The 27,250-nt window shown below is 50.7% G+C and overlaps 1 protein-coding gene across 4 annotated transcripts in view; it reads left to right on the top strand.

Annotated features, from left to right (window-relative positions):
* LOC138782919 (microtubule-actin cross-linking factor 1, isoforms 6/7-like) overlaps positions 1-27,250 on the top strand; it is a 156,703-nt gene that overhangs the window by 44,501 nt on the left and 84,952 nt on the right. For all 4 annotated transcript variants that reach the window (XM_069956902.1, XM_069956903.1, XM_069956905.1 and 1 more), the window contains exons 5-14: positions 10,827-11,002; positions 11,106-11,265; positions 11,382-11,466; positions 11,576-11,808; positions 20,605-20,724; positions 20,807-20,914; positions 22,865-23,083; positions 24,681-24,884; positions 25,070-25,295; positions 26,034-26,260. In XM_069956902.1, the coding sequence (XP_069813003.1) occupies positions 10,827-11,002; positions 11,106-11,265; positions 11,382-11,466; positions 11,576-11,808; positions 20,605-20,724; positions 20,807-20,914; positions 22,865-23,083; positions 24,681-24,884; positions 25,070-25,295; positions 26,034-26,260 (1,758 nt within the window). The remainder of the gene's footprint in view (positions 1-10,826; positions 11,003-11,105; positions 11,266-11,381; positions 11,467-11,575; positions 11,809-20,604; positions 20,725-20,806; positions 20,915-22,864; positions 23,084-24,680; positions 24,885-25,069; positions 25,296-26,033; positions 26,261-27,250) is intronic.

The following is a 27,250-nucleotide window of genomic DNA, read 5'->3' on the forward strand; positions in this document are numbered from 1 at the left end:
GAGAGAGGTCACACAGTGATATAGAGGGGTCACACATAGTGATATAGAGAGGTCACACATAGTGATATAGAGAGGGGTCACACATAGTGATATAGAGAGGGGTCACACTTAGTGATATAGAGAGGGGTCACACATAGTGATATAGAGAGGTCACACAGTGATATAGAGAGGGGTCACACAGTGATATAGAGAGGGGTCACACATAGTGATATAGAGAGGGGTCACACATAGTGATATAGAGGGGTCACACATAGTGATATAGAGAGGGGTCACACAGTGATATAGAGGGGTCACACATAGTGATATAGAGGGGTCACACAGTGATATAGAGAGGGGTCACACATAGTGATATAGAGAGATCACACAGTGATATAGAGAGGTCACACATAGTGATATAGAGAGGGGTCACACATAGTGATATATAGAGAGGGGTCACACATAGTGATATAGAGAGGGGTCACACATAGTGATATAGAGAGGGGTCACACATAGTGATATAGAGGGGGTCACACATAGTGATATAGAGAGGGGTCACACATAGTGATATAGAGAGGGGTCACACATAGTGATATAGAGAGGGGGTCACACATAGTGATATAGAGGGGGTCACACATAGTGATATAGAGGGGTCACACATAGTGATATAGAGAGAGGTCACACATAGTGATATAGAGGGGGTCACACATAGTGATATAGAGAGGGGTCACACATAGTGATATAGAGAGGTCACACATAGTGATATAGAGAGGTCACACATAGTGATATAGAGAGGGGTCACACATAGTGATATAGAGAGGGGTCACACATAGTGATATACAGGGGGTCACACATAGTGATATAGAGAGGTCACACATAGTGATATAGAGGGGTCACACATAGTGATATAGAGAGGGGTCACACATAGTGATATAGAGAGGTCACACATAGTGATATAGAGAGGTCACACACAGTGATATAGAGAGGTCACACATAGTGATATAGAGAGGGGTCACACATAGTGATATAGAGGGGGTCACACATAGTGATATAGAGAGGGGTCACACATAGTGATATAGAGAGAGGTCACACATAGTGATATAGAGAGGGGTCACACATAGTGATATAGAGAGAGGTCACACATAGTGATATAGAGAGGGTCACACATAGTGATATAGAGAGGGGTCACACATAGTGATATAGAGAGGTCACACATAGTGATATAGAGAGGGGTCACACATAGTGATATAGAGAGGTCACACATAGTGATATAGAGAGGGGTCACACATAGTGATATAGAGAGGGGTCACACATAGTGATATAGAGAGGTCACACATAGTGATATAGAGAGAGGTCACACATAGTGATATAGAGAGGGGTCACACATAGTGATATAGAGAGGTCACACATAGTGATATAGAGAGGGGTCACACATAGTGATATAGAGAGGGGTCACACATAGTGATATATAGAGAGGGGTCACACATAGTGATATAGAGAGGGGTCACACATAGTGATATAGAGAGGGGTCACACATAGTGATATAGAGGGGTCACACATAGTGATATAGAGAGGGGTCACACATAGTGATATAGAGGGGTCACACATAGTGATATAGAGAGGGGTCACACATAGTGATATAGAGAGGGGTCACACATAGTGATATAGAGAGGGTCACACATAGTGATATAGAGAGGGGTCACACATAGTGATATAGAGAGGGGTCACACATAGTGATATATAGAGAGGTCACACATAGTGATATAGAGAGGGGTCACACATAGTGATATAGAGAGGGGTCACACATAGTGATATAGAGAGGTCACACATAGTGATATAGAGAGGGGTCACACATAGTGATAGAGAGGGGTCACACATAGTGATATAGAGAGGTCACACATAGTGATATAGAGAGGGGTCACACATAGTGATATAGAGGGGTCACACATAGTGATATAGAGAGGTCACACAGTGATATAGAGAGGGGTCACACATAGTGATATAGAGAGAGGTCACACATAGTGATATAGAGAGGGGTCACACATAGTGATATATAGAGAGGGGTCACACATAGTGATATAGAGAGAGGGGTCACACAGTGATATAGAGGGGGGTCACACATAGTGATATAGAGAGAGGTCACACATAGTGATATAGAGAGAGGTCACACATAGTGATATAGAGAGAGGTCACACATAGTGATATAGAGAGGGGTCACACATAGTGATATATAGAGAGGGGTCACACAGTGATATAGAGAGGGGTCACACATAGTGATATAGAGAGAGGTCACACATAGTGATATAGAGAGGGGTCACACATAGTGATATATAGAGAGGGGTCACACATAGTGATATAGAGAGGTCACACATAGTGATATAGAGAGGGGTCACACAGTGATATAGAGGGGGGTCACACATAGTGATATAGAGAGGTCACACATAGTGATATAGAGGGGGTCACACATAGTGATATAGAGAGAGGTCACACATAGTGATATAGAGAGGTCACACATAGTGATATAGAGAGGGGTCACACATAGTGATATAGAGAGGGGTCACACACAGTGATATAGAGAGGGGTCACACATAGTGATATAGAGAGGTCACACATAGTGATATAGAGAGGGGTCACACATAGTGATATAGAGAGGGGTCACACATAGTGATATAGAGAGGGGTCACACATAGTGATATAGAGAGGGGTCACACATAGTGATATAGAGAGGGGTCACACATAGTGATATAGAGAGGGGTCACACATAGTGATATAGAGAGGGGTCACACATAGTGATATAGAGAGGGGTCACACATAGTGATATAGAAGGGTCACACACAGTGATATAGAGAGGTCACACATAGTGATAGAGAGGGGTCACACATAGTGATATAGAGAGGGGTCACACATAGTGATATAGAGAGGTCACACATAGTGATATAGAGAGGGGTCACACATAGTGATATAGAGAGGGGTCACACATAGTGATATAGAGAGGTCACACATAGTGATATAGAGAGGTCACACATAGTGATATAGAGAGAGGTCACACATAGTGATATAGAGGTCACACATAGTGATATAGAGAGGGGTCACACATAGTGATATAGAGAGGGGTCACACATAGTGATATAGAGGTCACACATAGTGATATAGAGAGGGGTCACACATAGTGATATAGAGAGGTCACACATAGTGATATAGAGGGGGTCACACACAGTGATAGAGAGAGGGGTCACACATAGTGATATAGAGAGGTCACACATAGTGATATAGAGGGGGTCACACACAGTGATAGAGAGAGGGGTCACACATAGTGATATAGAGAGGGGTCACACATAGTGATATAGAGAGGGGTCACACATAGTGATATAGAGAGGTCACACATAGTGATATAGAGAGGGGTCACACATAGTGATATAGAGAGGGTCACACATAGTGATATAGAGAGGTCACACATAGTGATATAGAGAGGGGTCACACATAGTGATATAGAGAGAGGTCACACATAGTGATATAGAGAGGGGTCACACATAGTGATATAGAGAGGGGTCACACATAGTGATATAGAGAGGGGTCACACATAGTGATATAGAGAGGGGTCACACATAGTGATATAGAGAGGGGTCACACATAGTGATATAGAGGGGTCACACATAGTGATATAGAGAGAGGTCACACATAGTGATATAGAGAGAGGTCACACATAGTGATATAGAGGGGTCACACATAGTGATATAGAGGGGTCACACATAGTGATATATAGAGAGGGGTCACACATAGTGATATAGAGAGAGGGGTCACACATAGTGATATAGAGAGGGGTCACACATAGTGATATAGAGAGGTCACACATAGTGATATAGAGGGGTCACACACAGTGATATAGAGAGGGGTCACACATAGTGATATAGAGAGGGGTCACACATAGTCAGAAACACACACACACAGCCTGCTGCAGCCATAGCACACACACACACAGCCTGCTGCAGCCATAGCACACAAACACACACAGCCTGCTGCAGACATAGCACGCACGCACGCACACACATACACACACACACACACACACACACACAGCCTGCTGCAGCCATAGTACACACATACACACAAACACACACAGCTGCAGCCATAGAACATTGAAGAAAAACACACAATCTTCTCCCAGAGAGAAAACTCCACACTGATGACAGAGGTTACAGCTACACTACTTATGTCTCCTCCTCCTCCTCTATATTACACAGGATATCTCCATATTACACTGCTGCTCATATACAGTCATCAGCATCCAGGGAGAGACCAGCACAGATCTCCCCCCACACAATGGACTCTTCCAGCTCAGGAACAACCTGCCAAATAGTGACCAACAACCTCTCCCCGACCACCCTTATGTAATAGGGCCAGTGTCCTATTACTGATATATTCCCCGACCACCCTTATGTAATAGGGCCAGTGTCCTATTACTGATATATTCCCCGACCACCCTTATGTAATAGGGCCAGTGTCCTATTACTGATATATTCCCCGACCACCCTTATGTAATAGGGCCAGTGTCCTATTACTGATATATTACCCGACCACCCTTATGTAATAGGGCCAGTGTCCTATTACTAATATATCCCCCGACCACCCTTATGTAATAGGGCCAGTGTCCTATTACTGATATATTCCCCGACCACCCTTATGTAATAGGGCCAGTGTCCTATTACTGATATATTCCCCGACCACCCTCATGTAATAGGGCCAGTGTCCTATTACTGATATATTCCCCGACCACCCTTATGTAATAGGGCCAGTGTCCTATTACTGATATATTCCCCGACCACCCTTATGTAATAGGGCCAGTGTCCTATTACTGATATATTCCCCGACCACCCTTATGTAATAGGGCCAGTGTCCTATTACTGATATATTCCCCGACCACCCTTATGTAATAGGGCCAGTGTCCTATTACTGATATATCCCCCGACCACCCTTATGTAATAGGGCCAGTGTCCTATTACTGATATATTCCCCGACCACCCTTATGTAATAGGGCCAGTGTCCTATTACTGATATATTCCCCGACCACCCTTATGTAATAGGGCCAGTGTCCTATTACTGATATATTCCCCGACTACCCTTATGTAATAGGGCCAGTGTCCTATTACTGATATATTCCCCGACCACCCTTATGTAATAGGGCCAGTGTCCTATTACTGATATATTCCCCGACCACCCTCATCTAATAGGGCCAGTGCTGTATTACTGATAAATTCCCCCCGACCACCCTTGTCTAATAGGCCCAGTGCTTTATTACTGATATATTCCCCGACCACCCTCATCTAATAGGGCCAGTGCTGTATTACTGATAAATTCCCCCCGACCACCCTTGTCTAATAGGCCCAGTGCTGTATTACTGATATATTCCTCAACCACCCTTATGTAATAGGGCCAGTGCTGTATTACTGATATATTCCCCGACCACTCTTATGTAATAGGGCCAGTGTCCTATTACTGATATATTCCCCCGACCACCCTTATGTAATAGGGCCAGTGTCCTATTACTGATATATTCCCCGACCACCCTTATGTAATAGGGCCAGTGTCCTATTACTGATATATTCCCCGACCACCCTTATGTAATAGGGCCAGTGTCCTATTACTCATATACTCCCCTGACCACCCTTATGTAATAGGGCCAGTGTCCTATTACTGATATATTCCCCGACCACCCTTATGTAATAGGGCCAGTGTCCTATTACTGATATATTCCCCGACCACCCTTATGTAATAGGGCCAGTGTCCTATTACTGATATATTCCCCGACCACCCTTATGTAATAGGGCCAGTGTCCTATTACTGATATATTCCCCGACCACCCTTATGTAATAGGGCCTGTGTCCTATTACTGATATATTCCCCGACCACCCTTATGTAATAGGACCAGTGTCCTATTACTGATATATTCCCCGACCACCCTTATGTAATAGGGCCAGTGTCCTATTACTGATATATTCCCCGACCACCCTCATGTAATAGGGCCAGTGTCCTATTACTGATATATTCCCCGACCACCCTTATGTAATAGGGCCAGTGTCCTATTACTGATATATTCCCCGACCACCCTTATGTAATAGGGCCAGTGTCCTATTACTGATATATTCCCCGACCACCCTTATGTAATAGGGCCAGTGTCCTATTACTGATATATTCCCCGACCACCTTTATGTAATAGGGCCAGTGTCCTATTACTGATATATTCCCCGACCACCCTTATGTAATAGGGCCAGTGTCCTATTACTGATATATTCCCCCGACCACCCTTATGTAATAGGGCCAGTGTCCTATTACTGATATATTCCCCGACCACCCTTATGTAATAGGGCCAGTGTCTTATTACTGATATATTCCCCGACCACCCTTATCTAATAGGGCCAGTGTCCTATTACTGATATATTCCCCGACCACCCTCATGTAATAGGGCCAGTGTCCTATTACTGATATATTCCCCGACCACCCTTATGTAATAGGGCCAGTGTCCTATTACTGATATATTCCCCGACCACACTTATGTAATAGGGCCAGTGTCCTATTACTGATATATTCCCCGACCACCCTTTTGTAATAGGGCCAGTGTCCTATTACTGATATATTCCCCGACCACCCTCATGTAATAGGGCCAGTGTTTTATTACCGATGTATGGAGGACAGGTCCTTAAATTAGATTTACACGTGTGTCCTGTATATGTGGGTTATATTACACGTGTGTCCTGTATATGTGGGTTATATTACACGTGTGTCCTGTATATGTGGGTTATATTACACGTGTGTCCTGTATATGTGGGTTATATTACACGTGTGTCCTGTATATGTGGGTATTATTACACGTGTGTCCTGTATATGTGGGTTATATTACACGTGTGTCCTGTATATGTGGGTTATATTACACGTGTGTCCTGTATATGTGGGTTATATTACACGTGTGTCCTGTATATGTGGGTTATATTACACATGTGTCCTGTATATGTGGGTTATATTACACGTGTGTCCTGTATATGTGGGTTATATTACACGTGTCCTGTATATGTGGGTTATATTACACGTGTGTCCTGTCCTGTATATGTGGGTTATATTACACGTGTGTCCTGTATATGTGGGTTATATTACACGTGTGTCCTGTATGATATGTGGGTTATATTACATGTGTGTCCTGTCCTGTATATGTGGGTATTATTACACGTGTGTCCTGTATGATATGTGGGTTATATTACACATGTGTCCTGTATATGTGGGTTATATTACACGTGTGTCCTGTATGATATGTGGGTTATATTACACATGTGTCCTGTATATGTGGGTTATATTACACGTGTGTCCTGTATATGTGGGTTATATTACACGTGTGTCCTGTATATGTGGGTTATATTACACGTGTGTTGTGTATAGGTAGGTTATATTACATGTGTGTCCTGTATATGTGGGTTATATTACACGTGTGTCCTCTGTATGTGGGTTATATTACACGTGTGTCCTGTATATGTGGGTTATATTACACGTGTGTCCTGTATATGTGGGTTATATTACAAGTGTCCTGTATGATATGTGGGTTATATTACACGTGTGTCCTGTATATGTGGGTTATATTACACGTGTGTCCTTTATATGTTGGTTATATTACACGTGTGTCCTGTATGATATGTGAGTTATATTACACGTGTGTCCTGTATATGTGGGTTATATTACACGTGTGTCCTGTATATGTGGGTTATATTACACGTGTGTCCTGTATATGTGGGTTATATTACACGTGTGTCCTGTATATGTGAGTTATATTACACGTGTGTCCTGTATATGTGGGTTGTATTACACGTGTGTCCTGTATATGTGGGTTATATTACACGTGTGTCCTGTATATGTGGGTTATATTACACGTGTGTCCTGTATGATATGTGAGTTATATTACACGTGTGTCCTGTATATGTAGGTTATATTACACGTGTGTCCTGTATATGTGGGTTATATTACACGTGTGTCCTGTATATGTGAGTTATATTACACGTGTGTCCTGTATATGTGGGTGATATTACACGTGTGTCCTGTATATGTGGGTTATATTACACGTGTGTCCTGTATATGTGGGTTATATTACACGTGTCCTGTATATGTGGGTTATATTACACGTGTGTCCTGTATATGTGGGTTATATTACACGTGTGTCCTGTATATGTGGGTTATATTACACGTGTGTCCTGTATATGTGGGTTATATTACACGTGTGTCCTGTATATGTGGGTTATATTACACGTGTGTCCTGTATATGTGGGTTATATTACATGTGTGTCCTGTATATGTGGGTATTATTACACGTGTGTCCTGTATATGTGGGTTATATTACACGTGTGTCCTGTATATGTGGGTTATATTACATGTGTGTCCTGTATATGTGGGTATTATTACACGTGTGTCCTGTATATGTGGGTTATATTACACGTGTCCTGTATGATATGTGGGTTATATTACACGTGTGTCCTGTATATGTGGGTTATATTACACGTGTCCTGTATATGTGGGTTATATTACACGTGTGTCCTGTATATGTGGGTTATATTACACGTGTGTCCTGTATATGTGGGTTATATTACACGTGTCCTGTATATGTGGGTTATATTACACGTGTGTCCTGTATATGTGGGTTATATTACACGTGTGTCCTGTATATGTGGGTTATATTACACGTGTGTCCTGTATATGTGGGTTATATTACACGTGTGTCCTGTATATGTGGGTTGTATTACACGTGTGTCCTGTATGATATGTAGGTTATATTACACGTGTGTCCTGTATATGTGGGTTATATTACACGTGTGTCCTGTATATGTGGGTTATATTACACGTGTGTCCTGTATGATATGTGGGTTATATTACACGTGTGTCCTGTATATGTGGGTTATATTACACGTGTGTCCTGTATATGTGGGTTATATTACACGTGTGTCCTGTATATGTGGGTTATATTACACGTGTGTCCTGTATATGTGGGTTATATTACACGTGTGTCCTGTATATGTGGGGTTATATTACACGTGTGTCCTGTATATGTGGGTTATATTACACGTGTGTCCTGTATATGTGGGTGATATTACACGTGTGTCCTGTATATGTGGGTTATATTACACGTGTGTCCTGTATATGTGGGTTATATTACATGTGTGTCCTGTATATGTGGGTTATATTACACGTGTCCTGTATATGTGGGTTATATTACACGTGTGTCCTGTATATGTGGGTTATATTACACGTGTCCTGTATATGTGGGTGATATTACACGTGTGTCCTGTATATGTGGGTTATATTACACGTGTCCTGTATGATATGTGGGTTATATTACACGTGTCCTGTATGATATGTGGGTTATATTACACGTGTGTCCTGTATATGTGGGTTATATTACACGTGTGTCCTGTATATGTGGGTTATATTACACGTGTGTCCTGTATATGTGGGTTATATTACACGTGTGTCCTGTATATGTGGGTTATATTACACGTGTGTCCTGTATATGTGGGTTATATTACACGTGTGTCCTGTATATGTGGGTTATATTACACGTGTGTCCTGTATATGTGGGTTATATTACACGTGTGTCCTGTATATGTGGGTTATATTACACGTGTGTCCTGTATATGTGGGTTATATTACACGTGTCCTGTATATGTGGGTTATATTACACGTGTGTCCTGTATATGTGGGTTATATTACCCGTGTGTCCTGTATATGTGGGTTATATTACACGTGTGTCCTGTATATGTGGGTTATATTACACGTGTGTCCTGTATATGTGGGTTATATTACACGTGTGTCCTGTATGATATGTGGGTTATATTACACGTGTGTCCTGTATATGTGGGTTATATTACACGTGTGTCCTGTATATGTGGGTTATATTACACGTGTGTCCTGTATATGTGGGTTATATTACACGTGTGTCCTGTATATGTGGGTTATATTACACGTGTGTCCTGTATATGTGGGTTATATTACATGTGTCCTGTATGATATGTGGGTTATATTACACGTGTGTCCTGTATATGTGGGTTATATTACACGTGTGTCCTGTATATGTGGGTTATATTACACGTGTGTCCTGTATATGTGGGTTATATTACACGTGTCCTGTATATGTGGGTTATATTACACGTGTGTCCTGTATATGTGGGTTATATTACACGTGTGTCCTGTATATGTGGGTTATATTACACGTGTGTCCTGTATATGTGGGTTATATTACACGTGTCCTGTATATGTGGGTTATATTACACGTGTGTCCTGTATGATATGTGGGTTATATTACACGTGTGTCCTGTATATGTGGGTTATATTACACGTGTGTCCTGTATATGTGGGTTATATTACACGTGTCCTGTATATGTGGGTTATATTACACGTGTGTCCTGTATATGTGGGTTATATTACACGTGTGTCCTGTATGATATGTGGGTTATATTACACGTGTCCTGTATATGTGGGTTATATTACACGTGTGTCCTGTATATGTGGGTTATATTACACGTGTGTCCTGTATATGTGGGTTATATTACACGTGTGTCCTGTATGATATGTGGGTTATATTACACGTGTCCTGTATATGTGGGTTATATTACACGTGTGTCCTGTATATGTGGGTTATATTACACGTGTGTCCTGTATGATATGTGGGTTATATTACACGTGTGTCCTGTATATGTGGGTTATATTACACGTGTGTCCTGTATATGTGGGTTATATTACACGTGTCCTGTATATGTGGGTTATATTACACGTGTGTCCTGTATGGTTTTCTCCCAGTTGACGGTTCCGCTGTTTTCTTTCAGCTTCTTCAGCGATTGCTGCAGGAGAGGAAGCTGCGGATTGAGCGTGTGTTACAGGGTCGGAAGTCTCCATCCCAGCCGCTGCCTATAGAGGGCGCAGAGCAGAGAGGGCAGAGGAGGGACCCCCTGATGGAGTTGCGGGATAGGTGGGAGGATTTACTGCGGAGGGCTGAGGACAGGTGAGGGGTCACATGATCCCAGTGATGGGTGCATACAGCATCTAGAAGCTTCCATGACATCCTCCCCTGGAGAACCTGGTATACCGGATCCCTCTCATTCCAGACACCGCCAGCTTGTACGCATCACCCCCGCCGCCCAGAACTTCCAGGAGGCTTTGGACATCTTCCATGACTGGGTGGGCAGTACTGAGAGGCGGCTGACGGAGCTCTGGAGAACTAACAGGTCCATGAACCAGATCAAAGACTGCCAGAAGGAAGTGCAGGTAAGGTGTGCTGGACCGACCTCTGACCCTGCCGGATCCAGTGCCAGACATGACCCATGCATTGGCCAGGTACACAAGGTCTTAGCGGTACTGACATGGCTTCTTCCTGGTTTCAGGACCTTTGTAAGGAAATTCAGAACAAGCCTGGAGACATAGACAAGATCCTGGAGAAGGGTCAGGTCATCCTGGAGCTGGTGTCAGGTGAGGCAGCATCTCCACAGAGCCAACCTGGACCGTAACTCTCCTACAAAATGGAGGCTTAACAGAGTACTGTCCCACACCGGTGCCAACATGTTGTGTTGGTTCTCAGGGGAGGAGGCTCAGCTCTGCCAGGAGAAGATGGACGCCTTACGGGTGCGCTACATCATCATCGCTCAGAGCGCGGGAGACATCCTACAGAGGCTGGAGCAGACTATAGAGGCCACCACTCACCTGGACCCGTCCCAGGACGACACCTCCCTCTGGCTCGGACGTATGGAGAAGCTGGTGACCTCTGCAAATGCTGAAGAAAAGCCGATTCTTAATGCGAGCGACACCGAAAAGGTGAGAACAAGAGGAGACTGCACATCGATGGTTTCCTGAATGCCCTCCCATGGCTGCACTGTCCCCCTCCTCCTCCCATGGCTGTCCTGTCCCCCTCCTCCTCCTCCCATGGCTGCACTGTCCCCCTCCTCCCCCCATGGCTGCAGTGTCCTCCTCCTCCTCCCATGGCTGCACTGTCCCCCTCCTCCTCCTCCCATGGCTGCAGTGTCCCCCTCCTCCCCCCATGGCTGCAGTGTCCCCCTCCTCCCCCCATGGCTGCACTGTCCCCCTCCTCCTCCCATGGCTGTCCTGTCCCCCTCCTCCTCCTTCCATGGCTGCACTGTCCCCCTCCTCCTCCTCCCATGGCTGCACTGTCCCCCTCCTCCTCCTCCCATGGCTGCACTGTCCCCCTCCTCCTCCTCCCATGGCTGCACTGTCCTGTCCCCCTCCTCCTCCTTCCATGGCTGCACTGTCCCCCTCCTCCTCCTCCCATGGCTGCAGTGTCCCCCTCCTCCCCCCATGGCTGCAGTGTCCCCCTCCTCCCCCCATGGCTGCACTGTCCCCCTCCTCCCCCCATGGCTGCACTGTCCCCCTCCTCCCCCCATGGCTGCACTGTCCCCCTCCTCCTCCCATGGCTGCAGTGTCCCCCTCCTCCTCCCATGGCTGCACTGTCCCCCTCCTCCCCCCATGGCTGCACTGTCCCCCTCCTCCTCCCATGGCTGCACTATCCTCCTCCTCCCCCCATGGCTGCACTATCCTCCTCCTCCCCCCATGGCTGCACTGTCCTGTCCCCCTCCTCCTCCTCCCATGGCTGCAGTGTCCCCCTCCTCCCCCCATGGCTGCACTGTCCCCCTCCTCCCCCCATGGCTGCACTGTCCTCCTCCCCCCATGGCTGCACTGTCCCCCTCCTCCTCCCATGGCTGCAGTGTCCCCCTCCTCCTCCCATGGCTGCACTGTCCCCCTCCTCCCCCCATGGCTGCACTGTCCCCCTCCTCCTCCCATGGCTGCACTGTCCTGTCCCCCTCCTCCTCCTCCCATGGCTGCAGTGTCCCCCTCCTCCTTCCATGGCTGCACTGTCCCCCTCCTCCTCCTCCTCCTCCTCCCCCCATGGCTGCACTGTCCTCCTCCTCCTTCCATGGCTGCACTGTCCCCCTCCTCCTCCTCCTCCTCCTATGGCTGCAGTGTCCCCCTCCTCCCCCCATGGCTGCAGTGTCCTCCTCCTCCTCCCATGGCTGCAGTGTCCTCCTCCTCCTCCCATGGCTGCACTGTCCTCCTCCTCCCATGGCTGCACTGTCCTCCTCCTCCTCCTATGGCTGCAGTGTCCCCCTCCTCCTCCTCCTCCTCCTCCTCCTCCTCCTATGGCTGCAGTGTCCCCCTCCTCCTCCCCCTCCCATGGCTGCAGTGTCCCCCTCCTCCCCCCATGGCTGCAGTGTCCTCCTCCTCCTCCCCCTCCCATGGCTGCAGTGTCCCCCTCCTCCTCCCATGGCTGCAGTGTCCTCCTCCTCCTCCCATGGCTGCAGTGTCCTCCTCCTCCCATGGCTGCAGTGTCCTCCTCCCCCCATGGCTGCACTGTCCCCCTCCTCCCCCCATGGCTGCAGTGTCCTCCTCCTCCCCCCATGGCTGCAGTGTCCTCCTCCTCCCCCCATGGCTGCAGTGTCCTCCTCCTCCTCCTATGGCTGCACTGTCCCCCTCCTCCCTCCATGGCTGCACTGTCCCCCTACTCCCCCAATGGCTGCAGTGTCCTCCTCCTCCTCCCATGGCTGCAGTGTCCCCCTCCTCCTCCCATGGCTGCACTGTCCTCCTCCTCCTCCCATGGCTGCACTGTCCCCCTCCTCCCCCCATGGCTGCAGTGTCCTCCTCCTCCCTCCATGGCTGCACTGTCCTCCTCCCCCTCCCATGGCTGCAGTGTCCCCCTCCTCCTCCCATGGCTGCACTGTCCTCCTCCCCCTCCCATGGCTGCAGTGTCCCCCTCCTCCTCCCATGGCTGCAGTGTCCCCCTCCTCCTCCCATGGCTGCAGTGTCCCCCTCCTCCCCCCATGGCTGCACTGTCCTCCTCCTCCCCCCATGGCTGCAGTGTCCCCCTCCTCCTCCCATGGCTGCACTGTCCCCCTCCTCCCTCCATGGCTGCACTGTCCCCCTCCTCCCCTGGCTGCAGTGTCCTCCTCCCCCCATTCCTGCAATGTCTTCCTCCTTCTCCTTCTCCTCCTCCTCCTTCCATGGCTGCAGTGTCCTCCTCCCCCCATTCCTGCAATGTCTTCCTCCTTCTCCTTCTCCTCCTCCTCCTTCCATGGCTGCAGTGTCCTCCATCCCAGTGCCCCCCCCCCCCCATGGTTGCAGTCATCTGTTCTCCCTGCTCCTCCCTCACCTTTAATCGTCGCAGTGACCTCTCCTGCCCCCCCCCATGGTTGCAGCGACCTTCTGTCCCCGCCTCTCCCCCCCCCATGGTTACAGTGACCTTCTATCCCCCCCCCCCGTGGTTGCCGTGTCCTTCTGTCCCCCCCCATGGTTGCAGTCATCTCTTCTCCCCGCTCCCCCCCCTTTTAATTTTTGCAGTGACCTCTTCTCCCCCCCCCCCCTCATGGTTACAGCGACCGTCTGTCCCCGACTCCCCCCCCCATGGTTACAGTGACCTTCTGTCTCCCCCCCCCCCCATGGTTGCAGTGACCTTCTGCCTCCCTCCCCCCATGGTTGCAGTGTCCTTCTGTCCCCCCCCCGTGGTTGCAGTCATGCAGTCATCTCTTCTCCCCACTCCCCCCCCCCTTTCATTTTTGCAGTGACCTCTTCTCCCCCCCCCTCTACCCCATGGTTACAGTGACCTTCTACGCCCCCCCCCCCCCATCGTTACAGTGACCTTCTGTAGTAGTCCCCCCCATGGTTACAGTGACCTTCTGTAGTCCCCCCCCATGGTTGCAGTGACCTTCTGCCCCCCCATGGTTGCAGTGACCTTCTGTAGTCCCCCCCCCCCCCATGGTTGCAGTGACCTTCTGTAGTCCCCCCCCATGGTTGCAGTGACCTTCTGTAGTCCCCCCCCATGGTTACAGTGACCTTCTGCCCCCCCCCCATGTTTACAGTGACCTTCTGTCTCCCCCCCCCCCTATGGTTGCAGTGTTCTGTTGTTCCCCCCCCCCCCCCATGGTTGCAGTCATCTCTTCTCCCCGCTCCCCCCCCCCCTTTTAATTTTTGCAGTGACCTCTTCTCCCCCCCCCCCCCCTCCATGGTTGCAGTGACCTCCTTCCCCCCCCCCATGGTTACAGTGACCTTCTGTCCCCCCCCCCCATGGTTACAGTGACCTTCTGTCCCCCCCCCCATGGTTACAGTGACCTTCTGTCTCCCCCCCCCCCCCCATGGTTACAGTGACCTTCTGTCCCCCCCCCCCCATGGTTACAGTGACCTTCTGCCCCCCCCCCATGGTTACAGTGACCTTCTGTCCCCCCCCCCATGGTTGCAGTGACCTCTTCTCCCCCCCTCTCCCCCATGGTTGCAGTGACCTTCTGACCCCCCCTCCATGGTTGCAGTGACCTTCTGTCCCCCCCCCATGGTTACAGTGACCTTCTGTAGTCCCCCCCCCCCCATGGTTGCAGTGACCTTCTGCGCCTTCACCCCCCCCCCCATGGTTACAGTGACCTTCTGTCCCCCCCCCATGGTTACAGTGACCTTCTGTCCCCCCACCCCCATGGTTGCAGTGTTCTTTTGTTCCCTCCCCCCCCATGGTTGCAGTCATCTCTTCTCCCCGCTCCCCCCCCCCCCTTTTCATTTTTGCAGTGACCTCTTCTCCCCCCCTCTCCCCCATGGTTGCAGTGACCTTCTGCCCCCCCCTCCATGGTTGCAGCGACCTCCTTCCCCCCCCCCCCATGGTTACAGTGACCTTCTGTCCCCCCCCCCATGGTTACAGTGACCTTCTGTCCCCCCCCCCCTCCCATGGTTGCAGTGACCTCTTCTCCCCCCCTCTCCCCCATGGTTGCAGTGACCTTCTGCCCCCCCCTCCATGGTTGCAGTGACCTCCCCCCCCCCCCATGGTTACAGTGACCTTCTGTCCCCCCCCCCCATGGTTGCAGTGACCTTCTGTCCCCCCCCCCCCCCATGGTTGCAGTGACCTCTTCTTCCCCCCTCTCCCCCATGGTTGCAGTGACCTTCTGCCCCCCCCTCCATGGTTGCAGTGACCTCCTCCTCCCCCCCCCCCCATGGTTACAGTGACCTTCTGCCCCCCCCCCCATGGTTACAGTGACCTTCTGTCCCCCTCCTCCCCCCATGGTTGCAGTGACCTCTTCTCCCCCCCTCTCCCCCATGGTTGCAGTGACCTTCTGCCCCCCCTCCATGGTTGCAGTGACCTTCTGTCCCCCCCCCCCCATGGTTACAGTGACCTTCTGCCCCCCCCCCCCATGGTTACAGTGACCTTCTGTCCCCCCACCCCCATGGTTGCAGTGTTTTCCCCCCCCCCCCCCCAATGGTTGCAGTCATCTCTTCTCCCCGCTCCCCCCCCCCCCCCCCTTTTCATTTTTGCAGTGACTTCTTCTCCCCCCCTCTCCCCCATGGTTGCAGTGACCTCTTTTGGTGGGCACTGCTGCGCTGCGACCAGTCGCTTGATAGTTGATACTGTGTGACGCTACTTCTATGGTGGTTGGTCTGTGGAGTATAGCTCAGCCTATAGTTGTGCTGTCGTGACACCAGTTCTACCTCAGCACACAGGTATAGCAGCCACACCTGCTTTAGTTTCTCATGGCTGGCTATACCCTGCCCCAACTGTCGGTGACCTGCCGGGTGACCTGTGATGGGTCCCTTGGGTACTTATCACGGTGGTCCGAAGTGGCGATATGACCCACCCACAGAAAGGGGAGATGACCCAAGGATGGTGTAGCTTGTGTGGAGGTGCTGGTGCAATAACCACTTAGTCCCAATAGAATAAATAAACTCTTTCTTTTCACTGACAAGTCTTCTGTGATATAGGTGAACAATATAGAATACGTGACTGATACAGACTTGACTTCACCAGATCTGTACTGAAAGCTGATGAGGTAGAGTAGAGTGCAGTAGCAGTGCTGACGTACACTACCGTTCAAAAGTTTGGGGTCACATTGAAATGGAAAAACACTGTACTTCTCAATGAAGATAACTTTAAACTAGTCCTAACTTTAAACAAATCCACTCTATACATTGCTAATGTGGTAAATGACCATTCTAGCTGCAAATGTCTGGTTTTTGGTGCAATATCTACATAGGTGTATAGAGGCCCATTTCCAGCAACTATCACTCCAGTCTTCTAATGGTACAATGTGTTTGCTCATTGGCTCAGAAGGCTAATTGATGATTAGAAAACCCTTGTGCAATCATGTTCACACATCTGAAAACAGTCTAGCTGGTTACAGAAGCTACAAAACTGACCTTCCTTTGAGCAGATTGTGTTTCTGGAGCATCACATTTGTGGGGTCAATTAAACGCTCAAAATGGCCAGAAAAAGAGAACTTTCATCTGAAACTCGACAGTCTATTCTTGTTCTTAGAGATGAAGGCTATTCCATGCCAGAATTTGCTAAGAAATTGAAGATTTCCTACAACGGTGTGTACTACTCCCTTCAGAGGACAGCACAAACAGGCTCTAACCAGAGTAGAAAAAGAAGTGGGAGGCCGTGTTGCACAACTAAGCAAGAAGATAAGCACATTAGAGTCTCTAGTTTGAGAAACAGACGCCTCACAGGCAGTAGTGGATTACAATAGGGGCGTTTCGGGCGGCAGCCCGGGGCCCTGAGCTCCTGGGGGGCCCATAACCACCCAAAAAGGCTTATACTTTCAGTGGTGTACTGTCTCCTGGTTACAATTCTGCCATGATTTGCAAAAAAATCACAGTTTTTATGGCAATTTTGCACAAATCAGGACATCATGACATTATCTGTCCTGTACTATGAACGCCAGGCTAGTGCCACCATAGTTACAGTGGGGGGAGAGGGGGCCCAGGCTTGGTGAACAGCCCGGGGCCTATGGGAAAGTTAATCCGCCCCTGCTCACAGGTCCCCACCTGGCATCTTCATTACATAGTACCCGCAAAACACCAGTGTCACCATCTACAGGGAAGAGGCGGCTGCCGGATTTTGGGCTTCAGGGCAGAGTGGCAAAGAAAAAGCCATATCTGAGACTGGTCAATAAAAGAAAAGATTAAGTTGGGCAAAAGAACACAGACATTGGGCAGAGGAAGACTGGAAAAAAGTGTTGTGGACGGATGAATCCAAGTTTGAGGTGTTTGGATGACAAAGAAGAAGGTTTGTGAGACGCAGAAGAAATGAGAAGATGCTGGAAGAATGCCTGATGCCATCTGTTATACATGGTGGAGGTCATGTGATGGTCTGGGGTTGGTGCTGGTAAGGTGGGAGATTTGTACAGGGTAAAAGGGATTGTGAATAAGGAAGGCCATCACTCTGCACCGCCATGCCATACCCAGTGGGCAGCGCTTGGTTGGAGCCAATTTCATCCTACAACAGGACAATGACCCTAAACACCTCCAAATTGTGCAAGAACTATTTCCAGCAGAAGCAGCAGCTGGTATTCTATCCTAGGTAATGGAGTGGCCAGCGCAGTCACCAGATCACCACCCCATTGTGGGAGCAGCTGGACCGTATGGTACGCCAGAAGTGCCCATCCAACCAATCCAACTTGTGGGAGCTGCTTCTAGAAGCGTGGGGGGCAATTTCTCCAGCTTACCCCAACAGATTAATAGCTAGAATGCCAAAGGTGTGCAATGCTGGAACTGCTGCACAAGGAGGATTCTGGGACGGAAGCAAAGTGTGATGGAAGAACAATGTTATTTCACATACAAATCAGTATTTCTAACCTTGTCAATGTCTTGTCTCTATTTTCTATTCATTTCACAACGTGCGGTGGAGAAGAAGTGCGACTTTTCATGGAAAACACTAAATTGTTTGGGTGACCCCACACTTTTGAACGGTAGTGTAGTTACGTGCTGAGAAGAGAGTTCAGAGAAGTAGAGAGGAGAAGGTCATGAGGGTCCCAACCCAATGTAGTACTGTGCTCTGCCGGAACTCTAGTAAAAGAAGAAGAATACTTGTGCCCGGGTTTCGACCTTTGTCACTATATCACTATACAAGCCCCAGTCCTAGTTACCTGAATTGAGCAAAGTGTCTGAAATTATCCGGTGTCACCTGCGTTGCAAGAGAGTACATAGGCTCTTGTCTACTTTGCTCTATCCAGATCAGTTCCTCTGCTTTAGGATACTGTCCTGCACTGTGGGTTGCAGTGATCTTTGACTTGTCCTCTCTTTAGTGTTTAGCACTGCATCTTGAGGATAAGTGTTGCTTCAAAAAAGAAAGTCTCTGTGTTCCCCATACGTGTCTGTACGCTACAGCTGGTCTGTCCTGGACAGGGAACCTGGCCGAGCCAGGCTACAGGCTAAACTTAGCAGGGATGCCTGATCTGTGTGTCTTGCTCCACTGAGAAATAGAGAAGAACTGAACTACACTTCCTCTCCCCATGTGACTACTTCCTAAAGGGTGTATGTAACAGCTCCTGTGAGTGGTGGAGAAGAGAGTGTGAGAAGAAAAAGGAGCAGAGATAGGTAGAAGAGAACAGCAGCTCTCATTGGTGTTCAGAACCACAAACACAACAATAACCCTTAGCTTAATACAGCTGTGCAACATACAGGAATCTACAGACTGGAATCTGCCCCCCCCTCCCCCATGGTTGCAGTGATCTTCTTTCCCCCCCCCATGGTTGCAGTGATCTTCTGCCCCCTCCCCCATGGTTGCAGTGACCTTCTGACCCCCCTCCCCCATGGTTGCAGTGACCTTCTGCCCCCCCCCTCCCCCATGGTTGCAGTGACCTTCTGCCCCCCCTCCCCCATGGTTGCAGTGACCTTCTGCCCCCCCTCCCCCATGGTTTCAGTGACCTTCTGCCCCCCCCTCCCCCATGGTTGCAGTGACCTTCTCCCCCCTCCCATGGTTGCAGTGACCTTCTGCCCCCCCTCCCCCATAGTTGCAGTGACCTTCTGCCCCCCCCTCCCCCATGGTTGCAGTGACCTTCTGCCCCCCCTCCCCCATGGTTTCAGTGACCTTCTGCCCCCCCTCCCCCATGGTTGCAGTGACCTTCTCCCCCCTCCCATGGTTGCAGTGACCTTCTGCCCCCCCTCCCCCATAGTTGCAGTGACCTTCTGCCCCCCCCTCCCCCATGGTTGCAGTGACCTTCTCCCCCCCCTCCCATGGTTGCAGTGACCTCTTGCCCCCCCCCTTCCCCATGGTTGCAGTGATCTTCTGCCCCCCTCCATGGTTGCAGTGACCTTCTCCCCCCCCTCCCATGGTTGCAGTGACCTTTTGCCCCCCCCTTCCCCATGGTTGCAGTGATCTTCCTCGCCCCCCCCCCCCCCATGGTTGCAGTGACCTTCTGCCCCCCCCCCCTTCCCCATGGTTGCAGTGACCTTCTCCCCCCCCCATGGTTGCAGTGACCTTCTGCCCCCCCCCCCTTCCCCATGGTTGCAGTGATCTTCTCCCCCCCCTACTATGGTTGCAGTGACCTTCTCCCCCCCCCCCCCATGGTTGCAGTGACCTTCTGCCCCCCCCTTCCCCATGGTTGCAGTGATCTTCTGCCCCCCCCATGGTTGCAGTGACCTTCTCCCCCCCCCCCATGGTTGCAGTGATCTTCTTCCCCCCACCCCATGGTTGCAGTGACCTTCCCCCCCTCCCCCATGGTTGCAGTGACCTTCCCCCCCTCCCCCATGGTTGCAGTGACCTTCTTCCCCCCCCCCCCCCCCTTCCACCATGGTTGCGGTGCCTTTTGCCCCCGCAACCATGGTGTATAGATGTATCTATCTCTTGCACAGCTGGAGCAGGTCATTAGGTCAGAGCTCAGTCACCTGAGGGCTACAGAGAGACATCTGGCGGAGGTCACCCGGGTCACACTGGATGCTGACACCATACAGTCTCAGATGAGGGAGCACAAGGTGAGCACCTCGCCATCCTACTGCCGCTCTGTCCCTCTCTTGTGATGTAAGAATCATGTGATGTAAGATTTCTGCTCTGCAGCTGCTGGCGGTGGATGTTCTGCAGCATCAGGGGATCGTGGAGAGGCTGCTGAGCATCTCAGATGTCCTGATGACCCTGTGTCCTGAGCCCACCCAGGAGCAACTGCAGGTGAGAGGGGCCGGGGCTCAGGGACTGAATCTATAGGGCAGAAGCCGGGGCTCAGGAACTGAATCTATAGGGCAGAAGCCGGGGCTCAGGGACTGAATCTATAGGGCAGAAGCCGGGGCTCAGGGACTGAATCTATAGGGCAGAGGCCGGGGCTCAGGGACTGAATCTATAGGGCAGAAGCCGGGGCTCAGGGACTGAATCTATAGGGCAGAAGCCGGGGCTCAGGCACTGAATCTATAGGGCAGAAGCCGGGGCTCAGGGACTGAATCTATAGGGCAGAAGCCGGGGCTCAGGGACTGAATCTATAGGGCAGAGGCCGGGGCTCAGGGACTGAATCTATAGGGCAGAGGCCGGGGCTCAGGGACTGAATCTATAGGGCAGAAGCCGGGGCTCAGGGACTGAATCTATAGGGCAGAAGCCGGGGCTCAGGCACTGAATCTATAGGGCAGAAGCCGGGGCTCAGGGACTGAATCTATAGGGCAGAAGCCAGGGCTCAGGCACTGAATCTATAGGGCAGAGGCCGGGGCTCAGGGACTGAATTTTATAGGGCATTAGCCGGGGCTCAGGAACTGAATCTATAGGGCAGAGGCCGGGGCTCAGGGACTGAATCTATAGGGCAGAAGCCGGGGCTCAGGGACTGAATCTATAGGGCAGAAGCCGGGGCTCAGGGACTGAATCTATAGGGCAGAAGCCGGGGCTCAGGGACTGAATCTATAGGGCAGAGGCCGGGGCTCAGGGACTGAATCTATAGGGCAGAGGCCGGGGCTCAGGCACTGAATCTATAGGGCAGAAGCCGGGGCTCAGGCACTTAATCTATAGGGCAGAAGCCGGGGCTCAGGCACTGAATCTATAGGGCAGAAGCCGGGGCTCAGGGACTGAATCTATAGGGCAGAGGCCGTGGCTCAGGGACTGAATCTATAGGGCAGAGGCCGGGGCTCAGGGACTGAATCTATAGGTCAGAAGGCGGGGGTCAGGGACTGAATTTTATAGTGCAGAAGCCGGGGCTCAGGAACTGAATCTATAGGGCAGAGGCCGGGGCTCAGGGACTGATTCTATAGGGCAGAAGCCGGGGCTCAGGGACTGAATCTATAGGGCAGAGGCCGGGGCTCAGGGACTGAATCTATAGGGCAGAGGCCGGGGCTCAGGGACTGAATCTATAGGGCAGAAGCCGGGGCTCAGGCACTGAATCTATAGGGCAGAGGCCGGGGCTCAGGGACTGAATCTATAGGGCAGAGGCCGGGGCTCAGGGACTGAATCTATAGGGCAGAAGCCGGGGCTCAGGCACTGAATCTATAGGGCAGAAGCCGGGGCTCAGGCACTGAATCTATAGGGCAGAGGCCGGGGCTCAGGGACTGAATCTATAGGGCAGAGGCCGGGGCTCAGGGACTGAATCTATAGGGCAGAAGCCGGGGCTCAGGGACTGAATCTATAGGGCAGAAGCCGGGGCTCAGGGACTGAATCTATAGGGCAGAGGCCGGGGCTCAGGGACTGAATCTATAGGGCAGAGGCCGGGGCTCAGGGACTGAATCTATAGGGCAGAGGCCGGGGCTCAGGGACTGAATCTATAGGGCAGAGGCCGGGGCTCAGGGACTGAATCTATAGGGCAGAGGCCGGGGCTCAGGGACTGAATCTATAGGGCAGAGGCCGGGGCTCAGGGACTGAATCTATAGGGCAGAGGCCGGGGCTCAGGGACTGAATCTATAGGGCAGAAGCCGGGGCTCAGGGACTGAATCTATAGGGCAGAGGCCGGGGCTCAGGCACTGAATCTATAGGGCAGAAGCCGGGGCTCAGGCACTGAATCTATAGGGCAGAGGCCGGGGCTCAGGGACTGAATCTGTGACCTTAGTGCGCTGAGGAGAAGCTGTAGGTTAGAAGAGCCAGGGGCAGTTAGTGTATGATCAGATTCTATTGTGCCCCTTCTTGTCATGTGACCATCCATTCTCTCTGCAGCCATCTTTGGCCTCTCTTAAAGAGATGTCACCTCAGATAGTGTCCCAGGTAACCACCTCCCCCCCTGCCCTGGAGCATGCTCTCACCCTGCTGGGGCAGTTCACCGAGGCAGAAGATGAGTTGGTGCCCTGGATGCAGGAGACTGAGGCAGAATTACCCCACCTGTCTGCAAACTACGGGAACTACAGCGACATCAGAGAACAACAGCAGCAGCTTCAGGTGAGGGCATGACGTCTGTACACGGGCTGTGAGCCGCAGACTGGCCCTGTGCAGCCGTCCTGTCCATTCTATCTCCTATCTATCTATCTATCTCCTATCTATCTATCTATCTATCTATCTATCTATCTATCTATCTATCTATCTATCTATCTATCTATCTATCTCCTATCTATCTATCTATCTCCTATCTATCTCCTATCTATCTATCTATCTATCTATCTCCTATCTATCTATCTATCTATCTATCTATCTATCTATCTATCTATCTATCTCCTATCTATCTATCTATCTATCTATCTATCTATCTATCTCCTATCTATCTATCTATCTCCTATCTATCTCCTATCTATCTCCTATCTATCTCCTATCTATCTATCTATCTATCTATCTATCTATCTATCTATCTATCTATCTCCTATCTATCTATCTCCTATCTATCTATCTATCTATCTATCTATCTATCTATCTATCTCCTATCTATCTATCTATCTATCTATCTATCTCCTATCTATCTATCTATCTCCTATCTATCTATCTATCTATCTATCTCCTATCTATCTATCTATCTATCTCCTATCTATCTATCTATCTATCTATCTATCTATCTATCTCCTATCTATCTATCTATCTATCTATCTATCTATCTATCTATCTATCTATCTATCTATCTCCTATCTATCTATCTATCTATCTCCTATCTATCTATCTATCTATCTCCTATCTATCTATCTATCTATCTATCTATCTATCTATCTATCTATCTATCTCCTATCTATCTATCTATCTATCTATCTATCTCCTATCTATCTATCTATCTATCTCCTATCTATCTATCTATCTCCTATCTATCTATCTATCTCCTATCTATCTATCTATCTATCTATCTATCTCCTATCTATCTATCTATCTCCTATCTATCTATCTATCTATCTATCTATCTATCTATCTATCTATCTCCTATCTATCTCCTATATCTATCTATCTATCTATCTCTATCTATCTATCTATCTATCTATCTATCTATCTATCTATCTATCTATCTATCTCAGGGTGTCTGTACACGGGTAGCTGCCTGTATATATATATATATATATATATATATATATATATATATATATGTGTATATATATATTATTTGATGGGTGTGACATCACATGGTGTCTGTACACGGGCAGCCGTCCTGTTATATCTGATGGGTGTGACATCACATGGCGTCTGTACACGGGCAGCCGTCCTGTTATATCTGATGGGTGTGACATCACATGGCGTCTGTACACGGGCAGCCGTCCTGTTATATCTGATGGGTGTGAAATCACATGGCGTCTGTACACGGGCAGCCGTCCTGTTATATCTGATGGGTGTGACATCACATGGCGTCTGTACACGGGCAGCCGTCCTGTTATATCTGATGGGTGTGACATCACATGGCGTCTGTACACGGGCAGCAGTCCTGTTATATCTGATGGGTGTGACATCACATGGCATCTGTACACGGGCAGCCGTCCTGTTATATCTGATGGGTGTGACATCACATGGCGTCTGTACACGGGCAGCCGTCCTGTTATATCTGATGGGTGTGACACGGTGTCTCCCGCAGGCGCTGAGAGAAGTGGTCGCTGAGCACAAGCCCCTGGTCACCAAGCTGCACCGTGTGTCCTGTAAGCTGGCGGAGCTCTGCCCGGAGGAGGGGGCCGCCTTCCAGAGACGCTTCGAGACAGCAGAGAAACAATACTGCTCAATCCGGGAGGCGGTGCGCCAATCTGCTGCCGTGCTGGAGGATACCGTCCCCAGATACAGCCAGGTGTGCCGCCATACATGTCTGCATAAAGGGGAACACCACTAACACTGCGGGAGGAGGGGGTTGGTACAGAAGTGACAGCCTGTAGGCGACGCTTACCATAGCATGACGTCCCACACACTTGGGATGGAACTGTCACAGCAGCACAGAGCGTTTTCAGGAGCCTCCTCAATCCTTCACTCTCTTAGGTTAATGAAAGGATCAGCGTGATGGGTGACAGCTTGGAGAGACTGGACGAGCAGATGCAGAGCACCTCCTCTCTTCTCGGGGAACCCTCTAGAATCCGGGAGCAGCTCAGAGAGAATGGCCAAGTGCAGGCGGAGCTGGAGAAGCTTGGGATGGCTCTGGAGAACGTCAGCAAGCAGGTGGCAGAGCTGATGTGCAGCCTTCCAGATCAACCCGAGAAGCCACAAGGTACTGATGCTAAGCCAGGCCTCTGCGGGGGTGGGTACCTAATGCTGAGCCGGGCCTCTGCGGGGGCGGGTACCTAATGCTGAGTCGGGCCTCTGCAGGGGCGGGTACCTAATGCTGAGTCGGGCCTCTGCAGGGGCGGGTACCTAATGCTAAGCCGGGCCTCTGTGGGGGCGGGTACATAATGCTGGGCCTCTGTGTGTGTGGGGGGGTACTTGATGCTGAGCCAGGCCCCTGCTTGGGCGGGTGCCTAATGCTAGATCTGGCCTCTGTTGGGGCGGTTGCCTGAGGCTGGGCCGGGCCTCTGCGGGGGCGGGAACCTGAGGCTGGGCCGGGCCTCTGCGGGGGCGGGAACCTGAGGCTGGGCCTCTATGGGGGGGGGGGGGGTACCTGAGGCTGGGCCTCTATGGGGGGGGGTACCTGAGGCTGGGCCTCTGTGGGGGCGGGTATCTGAGACTGGGCTGGGCCTCTGAGGGGCGGGAACTTGAGGCTGGGTCGGGCCTCTGCGGGGGCAGGTACCTGATGCTGAGCCGAGCCTCCTTGGGGGCGGGTACCTGAGGCTGGGCCTCTGCGGGGGCGGGTATCAGAGGCTGGGCCTCTGAGGGGGCGGGAACCTGAGGCTGGGCCCGGCCTCTGTGGGGGCGGGTACCTGAGGCTAGGCCAGGCCTCTTTTGGGGTGGGAACTATAGGATCTCCCACCCATGTGGATCTCTAAGGTTCTGAGTTTTGTTTGTTCTGTAGGGATTGCGCAGCGCACGGCAGAGTTACAGGTCCGGTGGCAGCAGCTCTGTGGACGGGCAGAGGAGCGGGACGTGTGGCTCTCTGGGCTCCTTGTGTTGGCTGATCGCTTCTGGAATGGACTCTCAGACTTGGCTCTGACCCTCAGTGACACCCAGCAGATGGTCCTGGACACAGAGGAGCCTGCGGCTGATCCAGACTCAATCAGGACCCGACTGGATGCCATGCAGGTAGGTGCCAGGAGAGCGGCCTCATCACCTGTGCCTGTATATTACATCACTGCATCTATCTGCTGACCTCTGGCCCCTGCCTGCTGATCTCTGGCCCTTCTCTGCTGATCTCTGGCCCCTGTCTGCTGATCTCTGGCCCCTGTCTGCTGATCTCTGGCCCCTGTCTGCTGATCTCTGGTCCTTCTCTGCTGATCTCTGGCCCCTGTCTGCTGATCTCTGGCCCCTGTCTGCTGATCTCTGGTCCTTCTCTGCTGATCTCTGGCCCCTGTCTGCTGATCTCTGGCCCCTGTCTGCGGATCTCTGGTCCTTCTCTGTTGATCTCTGGCCCCTGCCTGCTGACCTCTGGCCCCTGTCTGCTGACCTCTGGCCCCTGTCTGCTGATCTCTGGCCCCTGTCTGCTGATCTCTGGCCCCTGTCTGCTGATATCTGTCTCTCTGTGATCTCTGGCCCCTGTCTGCTGATATCTGGCCCTTCTCTGTTGATCTCTGGCCCCTGTCTGCTGATCTCTGGTCCTTCTCTGCTGATCTCTGGCCCCTGTCTTCTGATCTCTGGTCCTTCTCTGTTGATCTCTGGCCCCTGTCTGCTGATCTCTGGCCCCTGTCTGCTGATCTCTGGCCCCTGTCTGCTGATCTCTGGCCCCTGTCTGCTGATCTCTGGCCCCTGTCTGCTGATCTCTGGCCCCTGTCTGCTGATCTCTGGTCCTTCTCTGTTGATCTCTGGCCCCTGTCTGCTTATCTCTGGCCCTTCTCTGCTGATCTCTGGCCCCTGTCTGCTGATCTCTGGTCCTTCTCTGTTGATCTCTGGCCCCTGTCTGCTGATCTTTGGCCCTTCTCTGCTGATCTCTGGCCCCTGTCTGCTGATCTCTGGCCCCTGTCTGCTGATCTCTGGTCCTTCTCTACTGATCTCTGGCCCTTCTCTGCTGATCTCTGGCCCCTGTCTGCTGATCTCTGGCCCTTCTCTGCTGATCTCTGGCCCCTGCCTGCTGATCTC

Source organism: Dendropsophus ebraccatus, chromosome 2, assembly GCF_027789765.1.
Source record: "Dendropsophus ebraccatus isolate aDenEbr1 chromosome 2, aDenEbr1.pat, whole genome shotgun sequence".
NCBI lineage: Eukaryota > Metazoa > Chordata > Amphibia > Anura > Hylidae > Dendropsophus > Dendropsophus ebraccatus.